This window comes from Epinephelus fuscoguttatus, linkage group LG13 (genome assembly GCF_011397635.1).
Source record: "Epinephelus fuscoguttatus linkage group LG13, E.fuscoguttatus.final_Chr_v1".
In the NCBI taxonomy this organism is placed as follows: Eukaryota; Metazoa; Chordata; class Actinopteri; order Perciformes; family Serranidae; genus Epinephelus; species Epinephelus fuscoguttatus.
The window spans coordinates 23,075,944-23,094,599 of NC_064764.1; the positions used below are offsets into that span (position 1 = coordinate 23,075,944).

Sequence of the window (18,656 nt, forward strand, 5' to 3'; positions counted from 1 at the left end):
GATGATAAATGTGGTACCAGAGCACCAGCCATTTATTTGACTGGAAACCCAAGAACCTCACCATGAACACGATGATGTTTCATTGGATATGATATAAAACGGTGAATATTGTCCCTAGTACAGTACAGCCCTTTGATCCAGGCTCACACAGAGGTGATATATAAGCTGTCCGGATGCTGCTAGCCTAGCACTCATTGATTTTGGTGCCACAGACACCAGTGACCAGTGTTCTGTGTCAGGGGTCAGAGGTGAGGTGGCTCCAATGGAAGCACATGAAAGGAGCAGTGTGGTCGGAACATAAAGTTTATTACCTCTGGAGAATAATTGATGGCAGGTGTGAAATGACCTCCTGCAGGTAAGGGTAGGCCACGTGCCCAGCGGCCCAAATAAGAGGCATATATTTGGAATTAGATGTTAAATTGAGTTTAACCTTGAGGAAACTGTCTCCGTCCCGCAGCCCCTCTGCACTCATTTATCCTCAGACATGTGACCGTCAGGCTAGAAGGACATGCCGGTGCAGAACTTAAAAAAGTATTGCAGGCAAACTGTCAAGGGACTGTCTCCATGGACTGCTGTCGAGGGCATTGTTTGTGTCCGAGCCTGAGATATTTCAAGTCAACATAACGTATGTAGGCAGTTTTAGAGTTCAGATGACAGACACGGTGACACACAACATTTTGCATTACGAGTTTGTAACCTACACAAATGGCGGTGCGTGTGTTTTCGTTTGAGACAAGCAAACAGCATTAGAGAGTATTTGTGTTGCATTGTGTTTTATGACCTCCTCAGTCATGTTGCTTGTTTTTCATTTACAGAATCGCATCCTGTGGATTGACGAGAAAAATTTAACTGCCCATGCGGAAGCTGGCATCGTCGGTCAGGACTTGGAGAGATTGGTAAGCATTGCTCATCCATCCATATTCGTCCAGCGAAAGAGCTTACATCGCCGTAAAACGCCGTGCCAACAATCAAGCTGCGTGACCATTCACACGCAGGTCGCCCCATGCTCAGTCACCTTGGTACTCTTTGCTCAGTAGATGGAGCGGTGTTTAGGAAAGAGTTTGAGACGGGAGCAGAGTGCTGAAGGGGAGAGATTAGAGAGTGAGGCGGCGGTCATGAGCAGATGGCACCATCAAGCTAATTCAGAAAAATGGAGAAGGAGCGGGCATTTGATGTAGAGGAATGCGTGAGCTGCATCTAAAGCAGACTCCACCTCTGCATTTAGACCGGGCCATTTTGATGGAGCAGATGGGTCTGCAGTATAAACTGCCTTCCAGGGGAGTGCTGTGATAAAACAAGGCCTGACTTAACCCCCATCTTGTGCTTCGGGTGGGGGTTGTTGTTGTTGTACTTTAAGGTCCTTATTGTTATTATTACTATTAAATGCTCTGCCTAAAGATGCAGTCTCTTATAGGTTGGGCTGCCTTGAGGAGAAAGTGTTAGTTCCTGATGACTAACGCATTCTCCTCATAGCTGTAGGGATGGTGGTGCATCTGATGAAGGTTGCTCAAAGGTTTTTTTTGTGTGTGTGTGTGTGTGTGTGTGTGTGTGTGTGTGTGTGTGTGTGTCATACTGTCATATTGTTATACTAGGAAGTCACTTACAGTATTTTGTGGTTTGGGTGGAGCTGATTTTGCAGCAGTCTTGCATCATGAATGTCTGAAACACAGTTTCTGTATTTGTAGTTTTACTATTTTTAATAAAAAGGCCTTAACATGTCACCTGACACAGTGCAGCTATTATTTTCCACATAACATCAATGATCCAGTCAAGCAGTGGAATTTGGCCCTGCCCAGATAATGCACTGATCTCTGTGTTCAGTCTTTTCGTGCTCTTTCCGCTTGGTTTATTTTAGGCCGTTGTAAAAATGTATGATGCCATAAAACCAGAGTTTTAGCACTGCAATTAAATTTGTTTTCCTTTGCTTGCTCGTTCTTTTTTGCTTGTTATTAAGACATTCTTGTGGGTTTACAACGTCATTGTTTTCCAAACAATTTTAACTCGTTTGTTTTTCTTTTTTTTTTTGTCACAGCTTAATGAGAGCGGCTACTGTACGGGGCACGAGCCTGACTCCATGGAGTTCAGCTCCCTGGGGGGCTGGGTAGCAACCAGAGCGTCGGGAATGAAGAAGAATATCTACGGCAACATTGAGGACCTGGTGAGCCGCCCGCCCTCCCCTTTACCTTCCTGCTCATATTTGTTCCAAAAGATGACAGTCAGCACACAGCTGTTCCTGCACAGTAATTATGAAGGGAATTATTAGCAGCAGTTTTGTGTACTTTACCCTCACCTCTAAAATGCAGTGGTCACAGTATCAGTTATGAAATTGTGTTCATATATGGCGTTTGCTAGTGTATATTTTCATTTCTAAAAAGTGTTTGTTTTGTTGCTGTTTTTAGGTCATCCATGTAAAGATGGTGACCCCACAAGGGGTAATTGAAAAGAGCTGTCAGGGCCCACGCATGTCCACGGGGCCGGATGTTCACCACTTCATCATGGGCTCAGAAGGTTTGCTCCCTTTCTCGTGTGATTTCAGTACAGCAGGGCAGGGCACGTGTGTGTGTGAGCTTGTGTCAATGTGGGATTTGTGTGCACGTCTGCGAGTCTTAGTGATGAAACAGTAACATCAGGATGGTTCTCATGCTCTCGGCTTCTTACACATTAACCAGCTTCGGTGGAAAAGTGATCTGGAGGGGTGTTAGTTAGGAACCAGCAAGTGTCCTCCCCACCCCATCTGCAGTGCCCTGTCCTTGTGAACGCCCACAGAGAATACTGCCATATGCCAGGTTCCCCCTACATAATGAGGAGGTTCAGAGACTCTTGGCATCGCTATGTTAAACAGCTGTGGGTGCAAACTTTATATTCGCCCTACAAAGCTCAGCAATCTGCTTCCTGACTGGGCTGGGATCACTGCAGAAATCAACATTTGTACTGATTAGGAGGGATTTCAATGCCAAGAGCACACCTTCATATATGAGATTAAAATCAAATATGTTCAAAAATATAGTCACGGGGAAATGTTTCAACATTATTAAAGTATTATTACTAGTTAGTATAATGGATAACTGTTGCCAGTCTGAGTGATTAACGCTCTGCAACAGTTTTTAAATAGAATTTTGATTTTAATTTCTTAATTACCAATAATACATTTTTAAAAGTTATATCTTGACTGTACAGGTTAACCCTGACTTGTACTGACTTCTAATGTATAAGATGGCCACATTCAGGCTTTATGATTAGTTATGTTTGTAATCTGTTAATTTAAAGCAGCTGTGCAGAACTTTACGTTTTCGTTGATTATAGTGCCCCCTTTGGTCAAAGCGGTATGACACCCACAGCCTGGTGGTGTAAAATTTCAACTGCAACCGGCAATTACCGCATGCATTTGTTTTGGTGAGCGAGAGGAAAATCATAAATGTTCTGGTGAAGCTCTGAATTTCTTATAAACTGAGGACAACTGCCTGCTGTATATTTGTGTTCATGGTCACAGTCACAGATAATTTTGTGGCGTTTGTTGTAATGTTACTAGACAAAAGCGGTTCACATCAGCTAATGTTACATTTAGCTTGCTTATAACTTCCATGTCGTCGTATATTGAATTGAAACAACGTCTAACAAGTTGCGGTATGTTCTCTAAATAAAAACAAAACTTGCATACCTGTCAATTAGGAAAAGGGCCAACTCGGGATCAGTTATAAAACCTTTCAAATCTCTCAGCTCTCTCCACTTGGTGAATGCCCGACCGAGGTTTACACACGTTTGGGCTCGAGTCCTATCACTGTCCCGTTTAGCCTTCTTCTGTTCTTTTTCTTTTAGATGGTGCTCCTTCTTTATCCGCCATGACATCAAAAGTACAACCAAGTCCTTATAGATACATCTGGTAAAACTGTTACGTGTTCAGCAATGCATGTTGCGTACCGCTTACTCAAAGAGCACTCTGGAAACACAGCTCTTCTTCTTTTAATTTATTGGCGGATCGCTAACAACTTCCAGGTACATGCCGCCACCTACTGTACAAGAGTGTGCAACATCATGTCATTTAGCCTGTTTCTTAAATCCTACTCATGAACACAGCTTCTTCTTCTTCTTCTGTGGTTTAATGGCTGTGGGCCGCTGCGGGCATGCAGACTTATTTCCGCCTCCGGGTGCCGTGTTCTGGTTTGCTGACTTCTGCTGTGTCCGACCCGACCAAGGCTACACTAAATAGCCATATAGAGAAAGGCTTTTTTGTCACTGTTGGGTTTAAATAAATAAACAGTCAAACTGAATTTCATTATGCCTAAAAGATATTTTGCATAAGTTATATTGCCAGGGTTCTAATAATAATAATTCATCTAGCATCGTGACATCAAACAGCGGTTTCTCAGTTAAAATTAAAAAAAAGATTCAATAGACAAGACAAGATAGACGCTGCTGTTGAGTTGCTCTAACTCAGTGTCCTCTAGATATTGCTCGACATCTTTGTTTGTTTTTTTACAATGTTTCGCTCCATTGTCAAAACCCCACAAAACAACTGTTGGCATGGCTACGCATCAGTGTGGACTTAAAATGACATTAGTTTCAGACAGATACGTTATTGTTGTCTTGATTGGTTCGGGAAAATCCTATCCCCCTCCCCCATGGCAGTCAGTCGGAGTGGACACAATGTCAGACTGAAGATGGAAATGGAGTGTAACGAGTTGACACTTCGGTCCGATAACAGGCAGTAAGTTATAAACACTTGAGAGTTTATGAGGGTTATGTAGAGCGTGTGTAGTTTCCCTTAACCTTACTGCTCCAAAGGTCAAACGTGCAGATTTGTGATTGCTGTAAACACAGAACACACATCAGGGCTCGTGTCAAGGGAGAGCCTGTGTAATTACTTCACTAAAAATCAAAAGCGACTTTTATCATACGCATTTACAGGTGTAAAAGCATATAGAAAAAATGAAACATCATGATAGTATCCAAAATTTGAGAAGTTTGTAAAAGTGTACCTGTTTGTTGTCAGAGGTCACAAAGTGTTGCAGATTGGTCACAAATTGTTCCTAACAGCCAATTGATTCAATGAAAAAATCTGAAAATGGCGTGAAGAGAAATGAATTTATATAGATCTGCCTAATATCAGAATGCTAAAGTGTGTAATCTTTATAAAATAGTATTTTTGTATCAAGTACCATATCTCGAAAACTTGAGCTCTTAGAACAAAATAAGAGAACTGCAATAATAATAAGAGCTATAATCATTCTTTATAATGAAACCACACAAAAGTCAGTGGTGTTACACAGAGGACGAGCTTGCTGCTGGGCGTCAGTGGCGTGACAGATACGGGACAGGACCACACGTCTGTGGGAGAACATGTACTTCAGGGAGGCCTAACGTTCAAACGAAGAGGTCACACCACTGCAGAGTCTCATTAAATTTATCTACCTCCTCACCCCAGAAACCGCGTCCTGCAGTCTGACAGTAGGCCACAACAACAACAACAACAAAACAACACACTAAAACCTTCGAACAACGCTCTGCATGTTAAGTGGAACGCATCCATTTTATCAGAAATTACTGTGAAACCTCGGAGCTTCTCATTCACTGCACAACAACGGGGTCTCTCTATCTTTCTGACCTTGAAGTAGCCTGAATGCAAAGTCTTTTCTTCGCTCTTGCTTTCAACCGGTGTAAAGAATGAGTGGAATAATCAATGGTAATCCCTTTTCTCTTTTAAACTCCTCTCAGCCATGGAGGATGTAATGTAGGTGTGTGAAGCCAGCCAGTGCTAATTCAATGTACAGAGTCAATTCTTTGATTCTTAAGTGGTGGCTGCACAGCGGTCAAAGCTGTTGATTTTTGTCTTAGAAATATTTGACACTGGAAGCAGAGGGACCCTTCTTTGCGAACAGCCCCTCACCCCAAATACTAATCCTGTGAGATGAGGTTGGTTTAATAGAGACAGTCACAGTAAAAAATGGCTTAAGCTGCACTCCAGCATTTCATTACGTTGCATTCGTCCCCAAGAGAGTGTTTTTCTGACCTTGCTGCTCTTATTGCCTCCCTTTATTCCTCATTCGCTCACCCTCCTTCCCCTCTAGCTCCTCCCTATCTTTCTCTCTCTCCCCCTCTCTGTCTCTCTGCCTCTCTGACTCCTCCTCCCTTGCTCACTCGGCGGCTCCTCCCGCGCACCGTCAGGAAGGAGGAGCCTTTTCCTGGCTGAGGCCTAATGGAGTCACATGTTTTCCACTGGGCCACTAGGGAGCAGCGTGTGGCATGTAGTGTCACGTTAGAGGGCTCATTAACAGCCATAACAGGCTGAGGAAGCCACCTAATGGAGCTGGCCATGTTCAGGGGAGATGCATCACGTCGTCTGTAGCAACACTGAATGCTCAGGCTGGGGAGGGGACTAATAGGTTTGGTTCACACAGATTAAATTCAAAAACAAAAACAGATGTGCAGCCAACAAATGTCAGAAAGTAGTTATAAATGCACATTACAATGTACAACAACCCATCTTGTTTTGTTTATCCAACAGCCCAAATCTCAAATATGTTGAATTTACAGTGATGTACAGCAAAAGACAAAGCTTCAAACCTGAGGAGCTTGAACCAGCTAATATTTGGTATTTTGCTCGATCAATGATTTAAACAACTAAATGTCATCAAAACTGTTGGCAGTTTCTTTTATGGAAAATCGTCAAATCATCTCAGCACCATACGAAATAAATGTAATATAATGCCATGTTTGTAGTATTAACAAACTGTACAGTTTAATTTCAGATCACATTCTTCTGCCCTCATTATGTGTGTAAGTACACAGCTATGCAGCAAGGTAAACACACTTCCACATAGAACTACAACAATTAATCAATGAGTTGTCAACTATTAAATTTATTGCCAACTAATTTGATAATCGATTAATCAGTTCGAGTAATGTTTTAAAACAAAAATTCTCAGATTCCAGCTTCTTCAAATGTAAATATTTTCTTGTTTGTTAACTCCAGTGACAGTAAGCTGAATATCTTTGGGTTGTAGACCAGACATGACATTTCATGACATTATCTTGGCTTTGACAAACACTGATTGACATTTTTCTGACATTTTACAGACCAAACAAGTAATCGATTAATCAAAAAAATAATTGACAGATTAATCCATGATAAATAATCATTTGTTGCAGCACCACTTCCAATAACACTTGAAGACAGGAGTTCGTGGTTTTACTGGACCTAATAATTAACATTTAAATAGTTAATGGACAAAATGCAATAATTTAATGATTAAAAGTCAGGAGGGGATGGCTCTGAAAACCCAACTGCGCATGACCTGCCTCACGCCAAATGGCAGACTGACACAGTTAGAGACTAGCTCAGTGGGGCGTTTAGCAGCTAAAGAGCCACATATTTACCCCAGGAGCTGAAAGAGATCAGAAACAGAGCTGTTAGAGAGTAAATATCAGACTCATGTTCACCAGGTGGCCACAGACATGAGTCCAAATTAATGGATAAATGGTTAATAAATAAGCAGCTTAAAAGGTGTTATTATTTTTTTTTTTTTTTAAAAATGTCATTCTCTTTTTATTGGTTTATAAAAGCAATATGAACACATGTAAACAAAATCCACAACCAGTTGAACATGAAGACCTCGCAAAATAAAAAACAAAAAAAAAAAGTTTAATTAAAAAAAAGGGGAATGAGTAATAACATAGATAAAAATCATACCAGAAAATGAGAATAGAGAGCAAATAACAAATAGATTGTGCTAACGAGGATGCTTAATCAAGACATACATGTAGAGACAGTGGGGGGGCTACTGATCACACCTCAGTACGTTTCTGGTTCTTATTCAGACAAAATCAGGTCTAATATTTGAGACATATAAAAAAACTAAACATAATATTTCTTGGTGAGGGGTTATTATTAATATTATGTCAATATTGTGTTCACTACTTGTTGCTACTGTCAGAAAATTAGAAATGTGCACAATTACTTAATTTTTGAGGCTGTACTTTGCTGTGGTGTTGTGCTGGACTGCATGTTTAGTTCACCTCATGGACATAAAGCAAAAGACTGTGGGTGCTGAAGGAGGATTTCAACTCAGTTTATAATAAATAATGTCTCAGACTTGGGGGAATCAGCGCTCCTTAGCTGCAGTTTACTGTAAACTTGAATATTTGCATGAAAGCAGTTTTTAAGTATTATTCCCAGAGATATTTGCTGTGTAAGGTCGACATTCTGTCTTTTAAACATGCAATGTGACTCCCTCAGCAGCAGCAGCAGCAGCTAATGGTTGACAGTTCTCAGGGTCATAAGGTCAGTCAGAGGTTTTGGCATATCTGTATATGTGTTGCTGCTGCTGTTGGCCTGGCTGCCTTTGATAGAGCCCTGCTTTATTTCCTCACGCTCTTAAGTTGATAAATCTTAGTTGTCCCCCAGTGTGTGGTAGAAAACCAGATCCACGAGGTGAAATGTGAGACAAAGGTCACTCAAAGGACCCTCGGGACGTGTACCAGAGCCCTGTAAAACGGTCTTAAGTTCCGCTCCAAGAGGGGGGTTAGGTCATATGAATTATGGGAACTGATTTACTTCTTTTTGTTCTTCTCAAAATCTCTCGCTGTGATTTTCCACAGGAACCCTGGGTGTGGTTACTGAGGTAACGCTGAAGATTCGTCCCATGCCGGAGTATCAGAAATACGGCTCAGTGGTATTCCCTAATTTTGAGCAGGGAGTTGCCTGTCTTCGAGAGGTTGCCAAACAGGTAATATGTTAATACATCTTTAAACATACTGCGCTTTGCCACTGTGTTGTCTCCCTGTCTAAATATCAGGCTAAGGCCAGAAACTTTTAGAGTCTGTTGCCCAAACTGCTATAAGCACTTAAGCACTATAAGACTTTCCCTTCACCTCTTCACTTGTTTGAAATGAGCCTGCCAACAAAAAGCAGCTGAACGTAGACCAACTTGTACTCTTTTCTAAAACCTAGACGCTAAACTCGTCCAACACTTTCTGCAGCTGTTGCAGAGTAAAACCCTTAATCAGACCTTTAAGTTGAGAGACTCTTTATTGCCAGCATACTGCAGAAAGCTTTTGTCACCCTGAGTTTACGATGCCATTACAAAGTAAATCAAAACTTTGAGGTTCCAGTTGGAGGTTTTTTTGTCAAATACATCAAGCTACTGGAAAGGACTTGAAGTCTAAAGACTGTACATTTTGGACCACTTGGACCAAAATTACAACCAAAAGTTTCAGCAGTTTGGTTGAATATAGAAGCTTTACTTTGGCATGGTCATTTGATGTAATTCTGCCTTGTGATTCAAACTAATATAGAACAACTTTTATTTTTCAGAGGTGTGCCCCAGCATCTATACGACTCATGGATAATGAACAGTTTAAATTTGGTAAGTTTTGTTCAGTCATTCACAAAATAGGCGAACCTAGGCTTAAAGTATTACATAACACTGCTGCCGTGGGTTCAACCAAACTAACACATTTTAAAACACATTAATGACTGCTATGTTTACACCTGGAGTTGACACTACTCTGACATTTTGGAATCCCTGAACCTGAGACCTTTGAAAGCACTGCTGACCTCATTTTAGTTTGAAAACTGTGGGGTTGTGTTTTAGCCTAGACGGGCAAAAATACAGTCTTTTGGGAATGATGAAGCCAACACCCACGTTCATTTCCCAGTTGGGTCTTATCAGTCACAAATCTGTGTCAAGCAAAAACATACCTTTTGGGATTTTATCCTTCTTGTGTTGGTACTTCATTCCCATTCCCATGGATTCCTCCGCTGTTGGAAGCCAGTGCCGCTCATATGTCGCCATATTTACTTTATAATGACTCTAAACATGTTTTGTGCCACCTTGACTGCTTTGACCTTGACCGCCTTGACTTGGCGCCCCCAAGCAAAGAAATCCCTGGTCTTACTTTTCACCATCTCCATAGTATTTTCTGTAACCAAGCAACAAACCGCAGAGAATCTGCTTCCTGTTTACACCTGTACATGCATGCCATGTGTACATGAATGGTCATGTATTTTGCGTTTTCAGATGTGTTGGTATAGATTGAGATTAGTTCTGATATGGTGCTAAAACACGTGTATGTACAGAGATCGTTTTCATTATGATATGTCATTCTGAAATGAAAACGTTTCAGTGTGGATGTTGTCTAAATCTTGTATCACTCTCACTGAAGCCTTCACTGTACAAGTAGGACTTTAATTCGACGTGGTTTTCACTCAGGAAATGTTTCTTCCTTTTAGGCTTCAATGAGTGCTTTTACATAGACATGAATAACCCAGTTATGAAGTTTATCTGGGTTATGATCATATTCAGGATACAATGTTTACATGTGTGCAGAGAAATCAGGTTATTCATATTCCCTGTAGACATCCCAGTTTCTTTCAGAGTACATCAGCGAGCACATTCAGGTTTCTCATGAGCAGGATATGGTGTTTAAATGCTTCAACACATAAATGGAGTTCTCCAAAACCCAGTCATGAACTGGCTTTTCATGTCCATGTAAACATACTCAGTGTGACCTTTGGCTTTGATTAAAGAGCTTCACAACATAAGGCACACAGCAGACTTTTATCCAGCAGAATTACAATAATCATATCTATTAGGAGTTGAGTTTGTTTCTCAAACTGTATTTTTTTCAGTGTTTTGGTTTGTGTTTCATTGATGTGTTGTTTACCTCTGAGAAAAGAACAATGAATGGCAACAGTACAGCATGCAACGATTTTACCTTGTACAGCACTGAATTGTTAAATTGATTATTATATCCGCAGCAGAATAGCTGCACACACACAGACAAAGAATTGAAGCAAGATGAAAAATGACCCCGGCCAAAATTAAGTAGTTGTTACATTGAAGTTTTATGATGTTGTTTCTTAAGGTCTAGTAGAATGCATCTGGCATTGCCAGAGATCTCTGTAAAGTTCCCCAGTCTCCAGGGATCTCATTATCTTCCCTATATCTCCACTTTTCACAGAGTAGGCACTTCTTAGCATTAAGCAGGGAAGATGAAGCGACCAGGTTTTTCACTAATAACTAAAACTCATGGCTCTATGATACCTTCTTGGGCTTATTAGTGGCTTGTCCTCACTTTTAATCATGTTGGCTGTTGAGTAAGGAGGGTTGATGTATTCACAGGTCTTTCTCAGATTGGGACTACAAGTGCAATTTGGCGCTGCCTGTCTTGATACACAAGATGAAAAATGAGAACGTTGTAGTAAGTAGCAGCTTGTTGATGTGCAAAAAGAAACAACCAAACCACAGAGGGGAGAGTTAAAAGTAAAATTATGCCCAGTGTAGGTGTAATTCTCTCTCCAAATGTTGAGTATTTAATTAACGAGTATGATGGCTGTGAGGGACCTAAAGACCTGCAATCAAATTTTGGAATGGAAACAATTAGGACACTAAGTGATGAAGAGACTTGAGCATGGGGGGAAATAAATGAACTGTTAAGTCTCGGCGACATCACCCGTGACTTCCCCGCAGTGATTGATAACCATCCCATTGGCCCCAGCCCCTCATTTTCGCTTGTCCACAGGCGCTTTTGTGCGTCCGATCAGAAATAAATCAAAAAGTGTGGGTGAGGAAGACGGATATCGCTGTGTCAACCCCACTTCCCTTCGGAAACCCTCTGATTTATAGTCGCTGTCGCTGGCAGCCACTGGCCAGTTGTAAAGTTATTCAAATGTTACCATTTATTTTTCCTCCTTTTGTTTGAAACCCCAAATAAATCTGACTCGCTCACCCTCTCAGAACGCCGGAGGATGGAAGCAGAAGCAGAATATGACTAATGTGTGAAAAAAAAAAATTGTCGGCCCACTTCTGTGTGAATAGATGGAGCTGACTCTTATCTCATATCTTCACAGGTCACGCCCTGAAGCCTCAAGTATCTTCAATATTCACATCCTTTCTGGACGGGTTGAAGAAATTTTACATCACCAAGGTTAGAAGTAATTAGATGTGAACATCAGTGGTTGCTTGCCCTGAGTGTTTTTTAGCAGGAGTAACGAATCCTCCTCTTTTAATCACCAGTTCAAAGGGTTCGACCCCAACCGCTTGTGTGTGGCCACCCTACTGTTTGAGGGAGATCGTGAGAAGGTCCTGCAGCATGAGAAGCAAGTTTATGACATCGCTGCAAAATTCGGGTAAGTAGTAGTTTCTGTCTGTCTTACGGTAGCAGATCCATGTGAAGCACAGGAATGACAAAGCACCATTTGGTTAGACTTTGATGCCCGAGGCCCAGATGTCACTTTATTTAACCAGCCATTATGTAGTAGCAGTGAAAAGGATGGAGAAGCACAGTTACACACTTCAGACTTGGTCCTCTACTCAGTAGTTTGTCTCTGTGTGGATTGATGGATCACCTGTGGATGTCCTCCTGTCAGGCGGGCTTTTATGTTAAAGTAGGTGCGGTGTGGGTGGCGATAGCAGGACACAGCTCCCCTCAGGACAGCGCGGGGCGAGAGGACACAGCCTGGGAGTGCTTGGCTGTTGTGATTGATCATGGAACGGATCAATGAGGACTTTGGTGGAAATCAGTTCCCTGTCAGCTTGAGAGGGATGCTCTCTCTATCTTGTGCCTATTTTAAACCCTGAGCAACAGTTTCATAGATGACTTCATCCTAACATAAATTCAGCTTCATGCCATCCAGTTGGTTAATGTTTATCGGTGATTCTGATGTGGCTGTGAAGTCAGATGTTTTAACACATTGTCCCAGTGGACCAGTAGAGTGTGTACTGATTGAAACTTAATGTAAATCAGGAAGCTGTCATAGGTAGCTGTCTAATAGCAGAGTTTAACACTTCTCTCTGTACTTAGAGTTTATTAGTTGTGGATTTATTTTGAAACTGTTTATTATTTTTAATGCTGAAAAAAAAAAAAAATTTTTAAAGCAGCAAAAATCTGAAAACACAATGTTTAAAGATACCATTTGCAACTCAACCATTCTGTTTTCTTTTTTCCCCAACTTGCTTAAAGGAGCTCCAAGGCTCAACAATATGGATTGCCTGGTGGGCTAGGAGAGCTAGCAAAAAGAATTAAAGACATATTTTTTGTATGGAGCTGATAAAGGAAGTAGCTAAGGAGTGAGCCATCTTGCTTCTTTCTGATCTCTGTCGAGAAATGCACAACAGCGTTTGAACACTTAAGAGAAAATGGTGGCAAAGTTTATGAGCTGAAGTGCAAGCAAGCATTTCAGTTATCCTGGAAACAGGAGTTTAAGTGGGTGGCAATAGAGGATGTGGGCAAGTCTCCAACTATGTATAGAACAGTTTGACACAAGTTTGAGACCAAGACGATTAAAAATGGCATTGTTTTTCATGATAGCTCACTTAGTCTTTGATGTTTTGTCATAAACCGCTAATAAATAGAAATGTTTGGATACTGGCAAGTAAAAACTGACTTTGGGCAAGTAGTTCTGACCTACTTACCTGACTAGGCAAGTTGGGAAAAAAAAACAAACAAAAAAAATAACGCCGAACCCTGAGTTTTGTGATATTCAGAGCGTATCTATGATTCAGAGGTTGCCTTTACACAGCTTTCAGCATGGAGGTGGGTGAGCTGGCAGCTAGCAGCAAACGGTGCTTACGGTTCAAACAGTGCTAACAGCAGCGACAGTGCTAACAGAGCTAACTGTGTTAACTTGGGGGGAACAGGAGGGTGGGCATTAAGCTTCCGCAACAACGTTTTCCCAACACCAGTGGTAACTGCCGTACAAGCACAGCACAGAGTGGCGTTGATCAGCTAGCCTGTGGGATACACACAGGACCCACATGCAGTTACATGCATGCCTGACTGGCATGGCTACCATAACAAACAGAAAAGTTGTATAACAACACATACAGAGGGAGCATGCCTTCATTCTCCGCTCAGGATGCCATTACACTAGTTAGTTTGCATTTTTCTCTATTCTCCTCTTATTTCCTATTATGACATGTTCTGACGTTTTATCACAACAGGGCATTACTTTATTGTAACTTATAAGGTCAACACCCTCTCGCTGCTAGAAACACAACAGAATGTAAGTTACACGACAGAAAAGTCCAGGTGATTGATCAATGGCTGTTAAACACCGGTCTGCCTCAAACCAGATCTCTTCAATTTTACCTCTTACAATTTTTAGCCTTACATTTACTCTGTTTGAGGAACTTGCCAACAAAAAGGCTTCCTAAAATAAAGGAACATTGATGTAAATGTGTCACCTCTATCTTAATATAGTTCCACCATCATTTGAATACAGCAGCTCATTAAATCACAAGTATAAACAGGACAAACAAGGGATCCTCAATTCTCCTCACTGGCCGACGTCAGTGATTTCTTCCTGGGTAAAGCTTATCGATTATATATTACAGTTGGTGTTACCGGTTGGCTCAGTGCCCAGACCTGCAGGTAGCCAGAGCACTGCGCTGGAAACAGCCAGCAATTAAATCACAAGAAACTTGTCAGTTACATGCAGCATCCTCTGCTTTATTGCATTATTAAAAATAAATCGTAATCACCCATCAGATCAAGTGCCAGTGATGGATTAGTGCGGTTGTGTGAGGAATATTTTCCTGTGGTGTTGGGGGAAACAGGAAGAAGGGTGAAAATCAATATAGTGATTTTCTAATGAGCTTGGCCTGATTAGTTTGGGTGGTAGATGAAAATCTGATTACCCACTGCAGGTGATGGATGTGTGGCTGACCTGTGGCGATGCACAGAGCATAGCTTCATTGATCTGTACATTGTTGGACTGACGGGCTCCGAGGCAGCTGTTGTGAGGGGAGCAGTCAGACCAACAAAGCTTAAAGAAACGAGCTGTTAAATATTAACCCTGTTATCTTCTTTCAGGGGGCTGGCAGCTGGAGAGGACAATGGGCAGAGGGGCTACATGTTGACCTTCGTCATCGCTTACCTCCGGGTGGGTCACTCCTCTGGCTTTTTTTCTGCGTGCGCTGATGGGCAGGTGGGGCGGGCGGGGAGGACGCAGGCTGACAGCAGATAGGATAGTGAGCAGCACAGAAAGGCTGCAGAATGTGACCTCGGGAGGACTTTGATTTGATGTGGTCACAGTTGTTGTCAGGGTGTCTAACACTGAGGTATCTACACCATGAGGAGAGCACAGTGGCCGCAGTCAAAATGATAATGGAGAGTTGTCTTGGGTCAGTCCTGTCAGAGGCCTTTTGATCATCACAGTAACATGGAGTTTACAGGCACTTACATTGTCTCCCTCCTTACTCTGTCTGGAGTATATGTTTTCTCAAATGTCTGCTCTTTATCTTTTTTAAATAAATCCAAATAATGGCTTGAATGTTGGACAGACTTTTCCTCTCATGAAATGAAACTGCAGGTCCTTGAAAAGTCTTAATTTGTCTGTCACATTTACTAATAAAAGACCTTAGACAGTACCCAATTGTCTTAAATGTTTTTTAGTCTAGTAACCGCGAGAATTTCCTGTGTTGGTACTACGGGAAACATAATTTTTACAGGAAGGAAACACTATTAGACGGGGGGACAGACTCAGACACAACACCAGTATGCATGCAGTGCCTCTATTTTGCATTTAGATCACGCGATGATACTGTATTGTTAAATTAAGGCTATGCTATTAAGCCTGCTCCTTAGTTACCTGAACTGACATCAGAGTGTTTACATGAAGGCAGTATATTTTAACTTTTTGTGTATTTACATTGCAAGTTTGGTCTTAAATTTAATTACTCTTGAGCTATGAAATTAGCTATGTATTGAAATTTCATGAAGAAAACAGAACCTGAGAAGTTTGAAGAATGTCGTTATTTTCCGTAATTTTGATATTGCACACAATCATAGCTAAGTTCAAACCATTTATAAAGGGGAAACTGAGCACTCACTTCAGAGCCTGTCCCCCCAATGTGGTTGTCTAATTATGCCAACGAAACTCCCAAAAATAAAACAGCTAAGGAAGCAAGCAATTCTCATGCTACTGGTTTCATACCAAAAAATCACAATCACATACTGTTTTAACCTAACAAACAGTATGTTAGTGTGGGATTTCAGATGTAGCCTGGATTCTTGTGTATATGTAAATGTACTGAATCACCATTTACATGTCAGCCTACTAATGCTAATATTGTTCTCTGAGCAGGACTTGGGGATGGACTACTATGTGATCGGGGAGTCCTTTGAAACCTCTGTGCCTTGGGACAGGTAAAGACACTGATATGAGCTGCAGGCTCTTCTCCGTTTAGTTTAAATAGCTGTAAACATTCTTCTTTTCTCACCTCCCACACAGTTTGTCCTGAGAGACTCCTCTGTCTTCCTCCTGCTCCTGTTTCTTTTATTTCTCTTTGCCTCTGTCTTTGACATTCACCTTCATGCCTGCCTTCTCCCCCCCCTCCCATTAACCGGCTCTGCGTTGGCGGAAGCTTTGCCTCCTCCTCAGCCTACAAACCCGCCATTACTGACACACACACACACACACACACACTAGGAGAGACCTCTGTGTGTATACTCTGTGTGAGGAAATGCAATACTAGCCACATATTCATCTCACATCCACATGTGGTGTGTTCTGCATTTTCTCCATGGTTTCATCATCATTTTGTCACACAAACACACACAAGAACCAGGAGCACACACACACACACACACACACACACAGCTCCGTGTTGTGTAACATGCCTGACGGGAGAGACCAAGAGATCAGGCACTGAGGCGAGCATATGTGCCTGGCTCATTACCCATCCTCCCCCCATCCTCCACACACGACTGCACATGCTTAGGACTGGCGGCCATTTCCACACCAGTGGGAACCTCTCCCACAATGGTCGTCATGTTAGTCTCCTCCTCTTCCTCTTCTCATGTCTTTTTCTGAATTTTGATCATTTTGCAATGCTAATTAGTATTTCAGTTAAATGTAGGTTCCCTGTATGTATGAGCAGTATGTTTTAAATACACAAATACATTTTAGACTGTGGTGCAAAAAGTCATCAGCAATTCTGTGGTATATGTTTTTTTTTATTCTGCCTTTTACTTTATTCCCAGGGTGTTGGACATTTGCCGGAACGTAAAGGCGCGCATCGTTCGAGAGTGTAAAGACAAAGGAGTGCAGTTTCCACCGTTGTCAACATGCAGGTAATGTTTAGCAAATGTTTTGATGCAAAGTGAGGCTGACTGACGATAACTCCAATCCCATAGGGCTGGTATCATTAAACGTCTTCAGAGACGAGTGGAGATATAATGTTTTTCCTCATAAGCCTTTTTTCATTCAGCAAAAAAACCTCAAGTCCTTTAATGTTTCCCCTCTCATTTTTTGTCAACAAATCCAATGAAGAAAACAAAATCAAAAATGTGTTTGTCTATCTTTCAGTACTTTTCGCTATCCTTACCCAGTTTGTCACACTCAACCCCAAATCTATTTGTTTATACTGGAGACATAAAAAAAATTGTACGTTAGTTTTTTAAAAGAAACTAAATAACTTCCTGATAAAACAGGGCACTGTAGTAATTTTAAATCAATCAGGAGTTAATAATGCATTTGTCAGGGACTATTTTCAGCTGTGGATTAATACACATTTGGTGCTCTAGCAAGTATTTACAGCAACAGGACAGTGTATGTAAGACTCATTTAAAAAAAGTACAGCAGTCATGTTCATCAAAATGAAAGAACATTGCAACCACTGCAACTGTGGCTCATATATGGTTTTGATTGTTTGTGGACAATAATGGACCTCTGTGGCACAACAGAATAAGACATATGAGGAAGGCTTGGGCAGTATCTATTTTTTCATACCTTCCTGAAATTTCAGCAGGGTATACAGTGTATGACAGTATCTGCGTGTGGTGCTAACACTCCTCACCCAACCGCTGCATTCCACAAGTGCGCTAAGGTTTTTCAGTCCAAAAACTCACAAAATGTCAAGAAAGCTGATATTCTTACACCTATTTTCCTTATTAAACAGAAATACAACCACACACCTTCTAAATTCAAGTCTCTCTGTTTTACCTAAGTAAGACTAGCTTAATTGCCTTGTTAAGCCGATATGAAAAGCACTTAATTCAAACCCAACAGAAACAAAACAAAACCCATCTTAGATAGTCTTGTTAGTCATCTAGTGAGTTAGTCCACTGTTCCAACAATCACCATTTTTGTTCTGGTCGAAATAAACCCCAAATTCATAGAGTTAGATGTTAAAATATGCTGTTTTTCCCCGCAGCTTTCTCTGACGTGGCTAGCTGGTTGTTTACAGTCCTGTGATGTTATCTCTCCCTCTCCCAGTCGCCATGTTTAGCTCAGCTGCCTGTTTCAACAGCAGAGACTGACCTCTGGTGGTGTGTGATGTGCACTACATACAGTACATCCTCAATACAGCATCTCCTTACGAGAAATATGAGTGTCTGTATTTAAGATGCTTTTGAAAATCAAACCCTCGGGATTTCTAAATACCCTGAAATATCGTAATGCTGTGATACCGTCCAAGCCTAATATGATGCTCTGAATCTGCAGCCAATACTTGTTAGAAGGATAAATTAATTGTTGATTTTAATGTTTTCGTTAGATTTAAGTACAAGAAAAAATTTACTTATTTTTAAGAACTTTGCTTAATTAAATAATTGTCTAGAATTTTAAAATTGTGGTGTAGATCAGGAATTTTCTGATCAAAAAATTTTCCCAAAAAAATATGGATCTGACCAGACATTCGTGGCCAAGTTTTGGT

General features: G+C 41.2%; 1 protein-coding gene across 1 annotated transcript in view; it reads left to right on the forward strand.

Annotated features, from left to right (window-relative positions):
- Positions 1-18,656, forward strand: part of agps (alkylglycerone phosphate synthase) — a 35,424-nt gene that overhangs the window by 9,013 nt on the left and 7,755 nt on the right. Inside the window, exons 8-17 of the mRNA XM_049594392.1 lie at positions 816-896; positions 2,033-2,158; positions 2,400-2,508; positions 8,596-8,723; positions 9,311-9,362; positions 11,849-11,925; positions 12,015-12,127; positions 14,812-14,881; positions 16,085-16,146; positions 16,984-17,073. Of these exons, the coding sequence (XP_049450349.1) occupies positions 816-896; positions 2,033-2,158; positions 2,400-2,508; positions 8,596-8,723; positions 9,311-9,362; positions 11,849-11,925; positions 12,015-12,127; positions 14,812-14,881; positions 16,085-16,146; positions 16,984-17,073 (908 nt within the window). The remainder of the gene's footprint in view (positions 1-815; positions 897-2,032; positions 2,159-2,399; positions 2,509-8,595; positions 8,724-9,310; positions 9,363-11,848; positions 11,926-12,014; positions 12,128-14,811; positions 14,882-16,084; positions 16,147-16,983; positions 17,074-18,656) is intronic.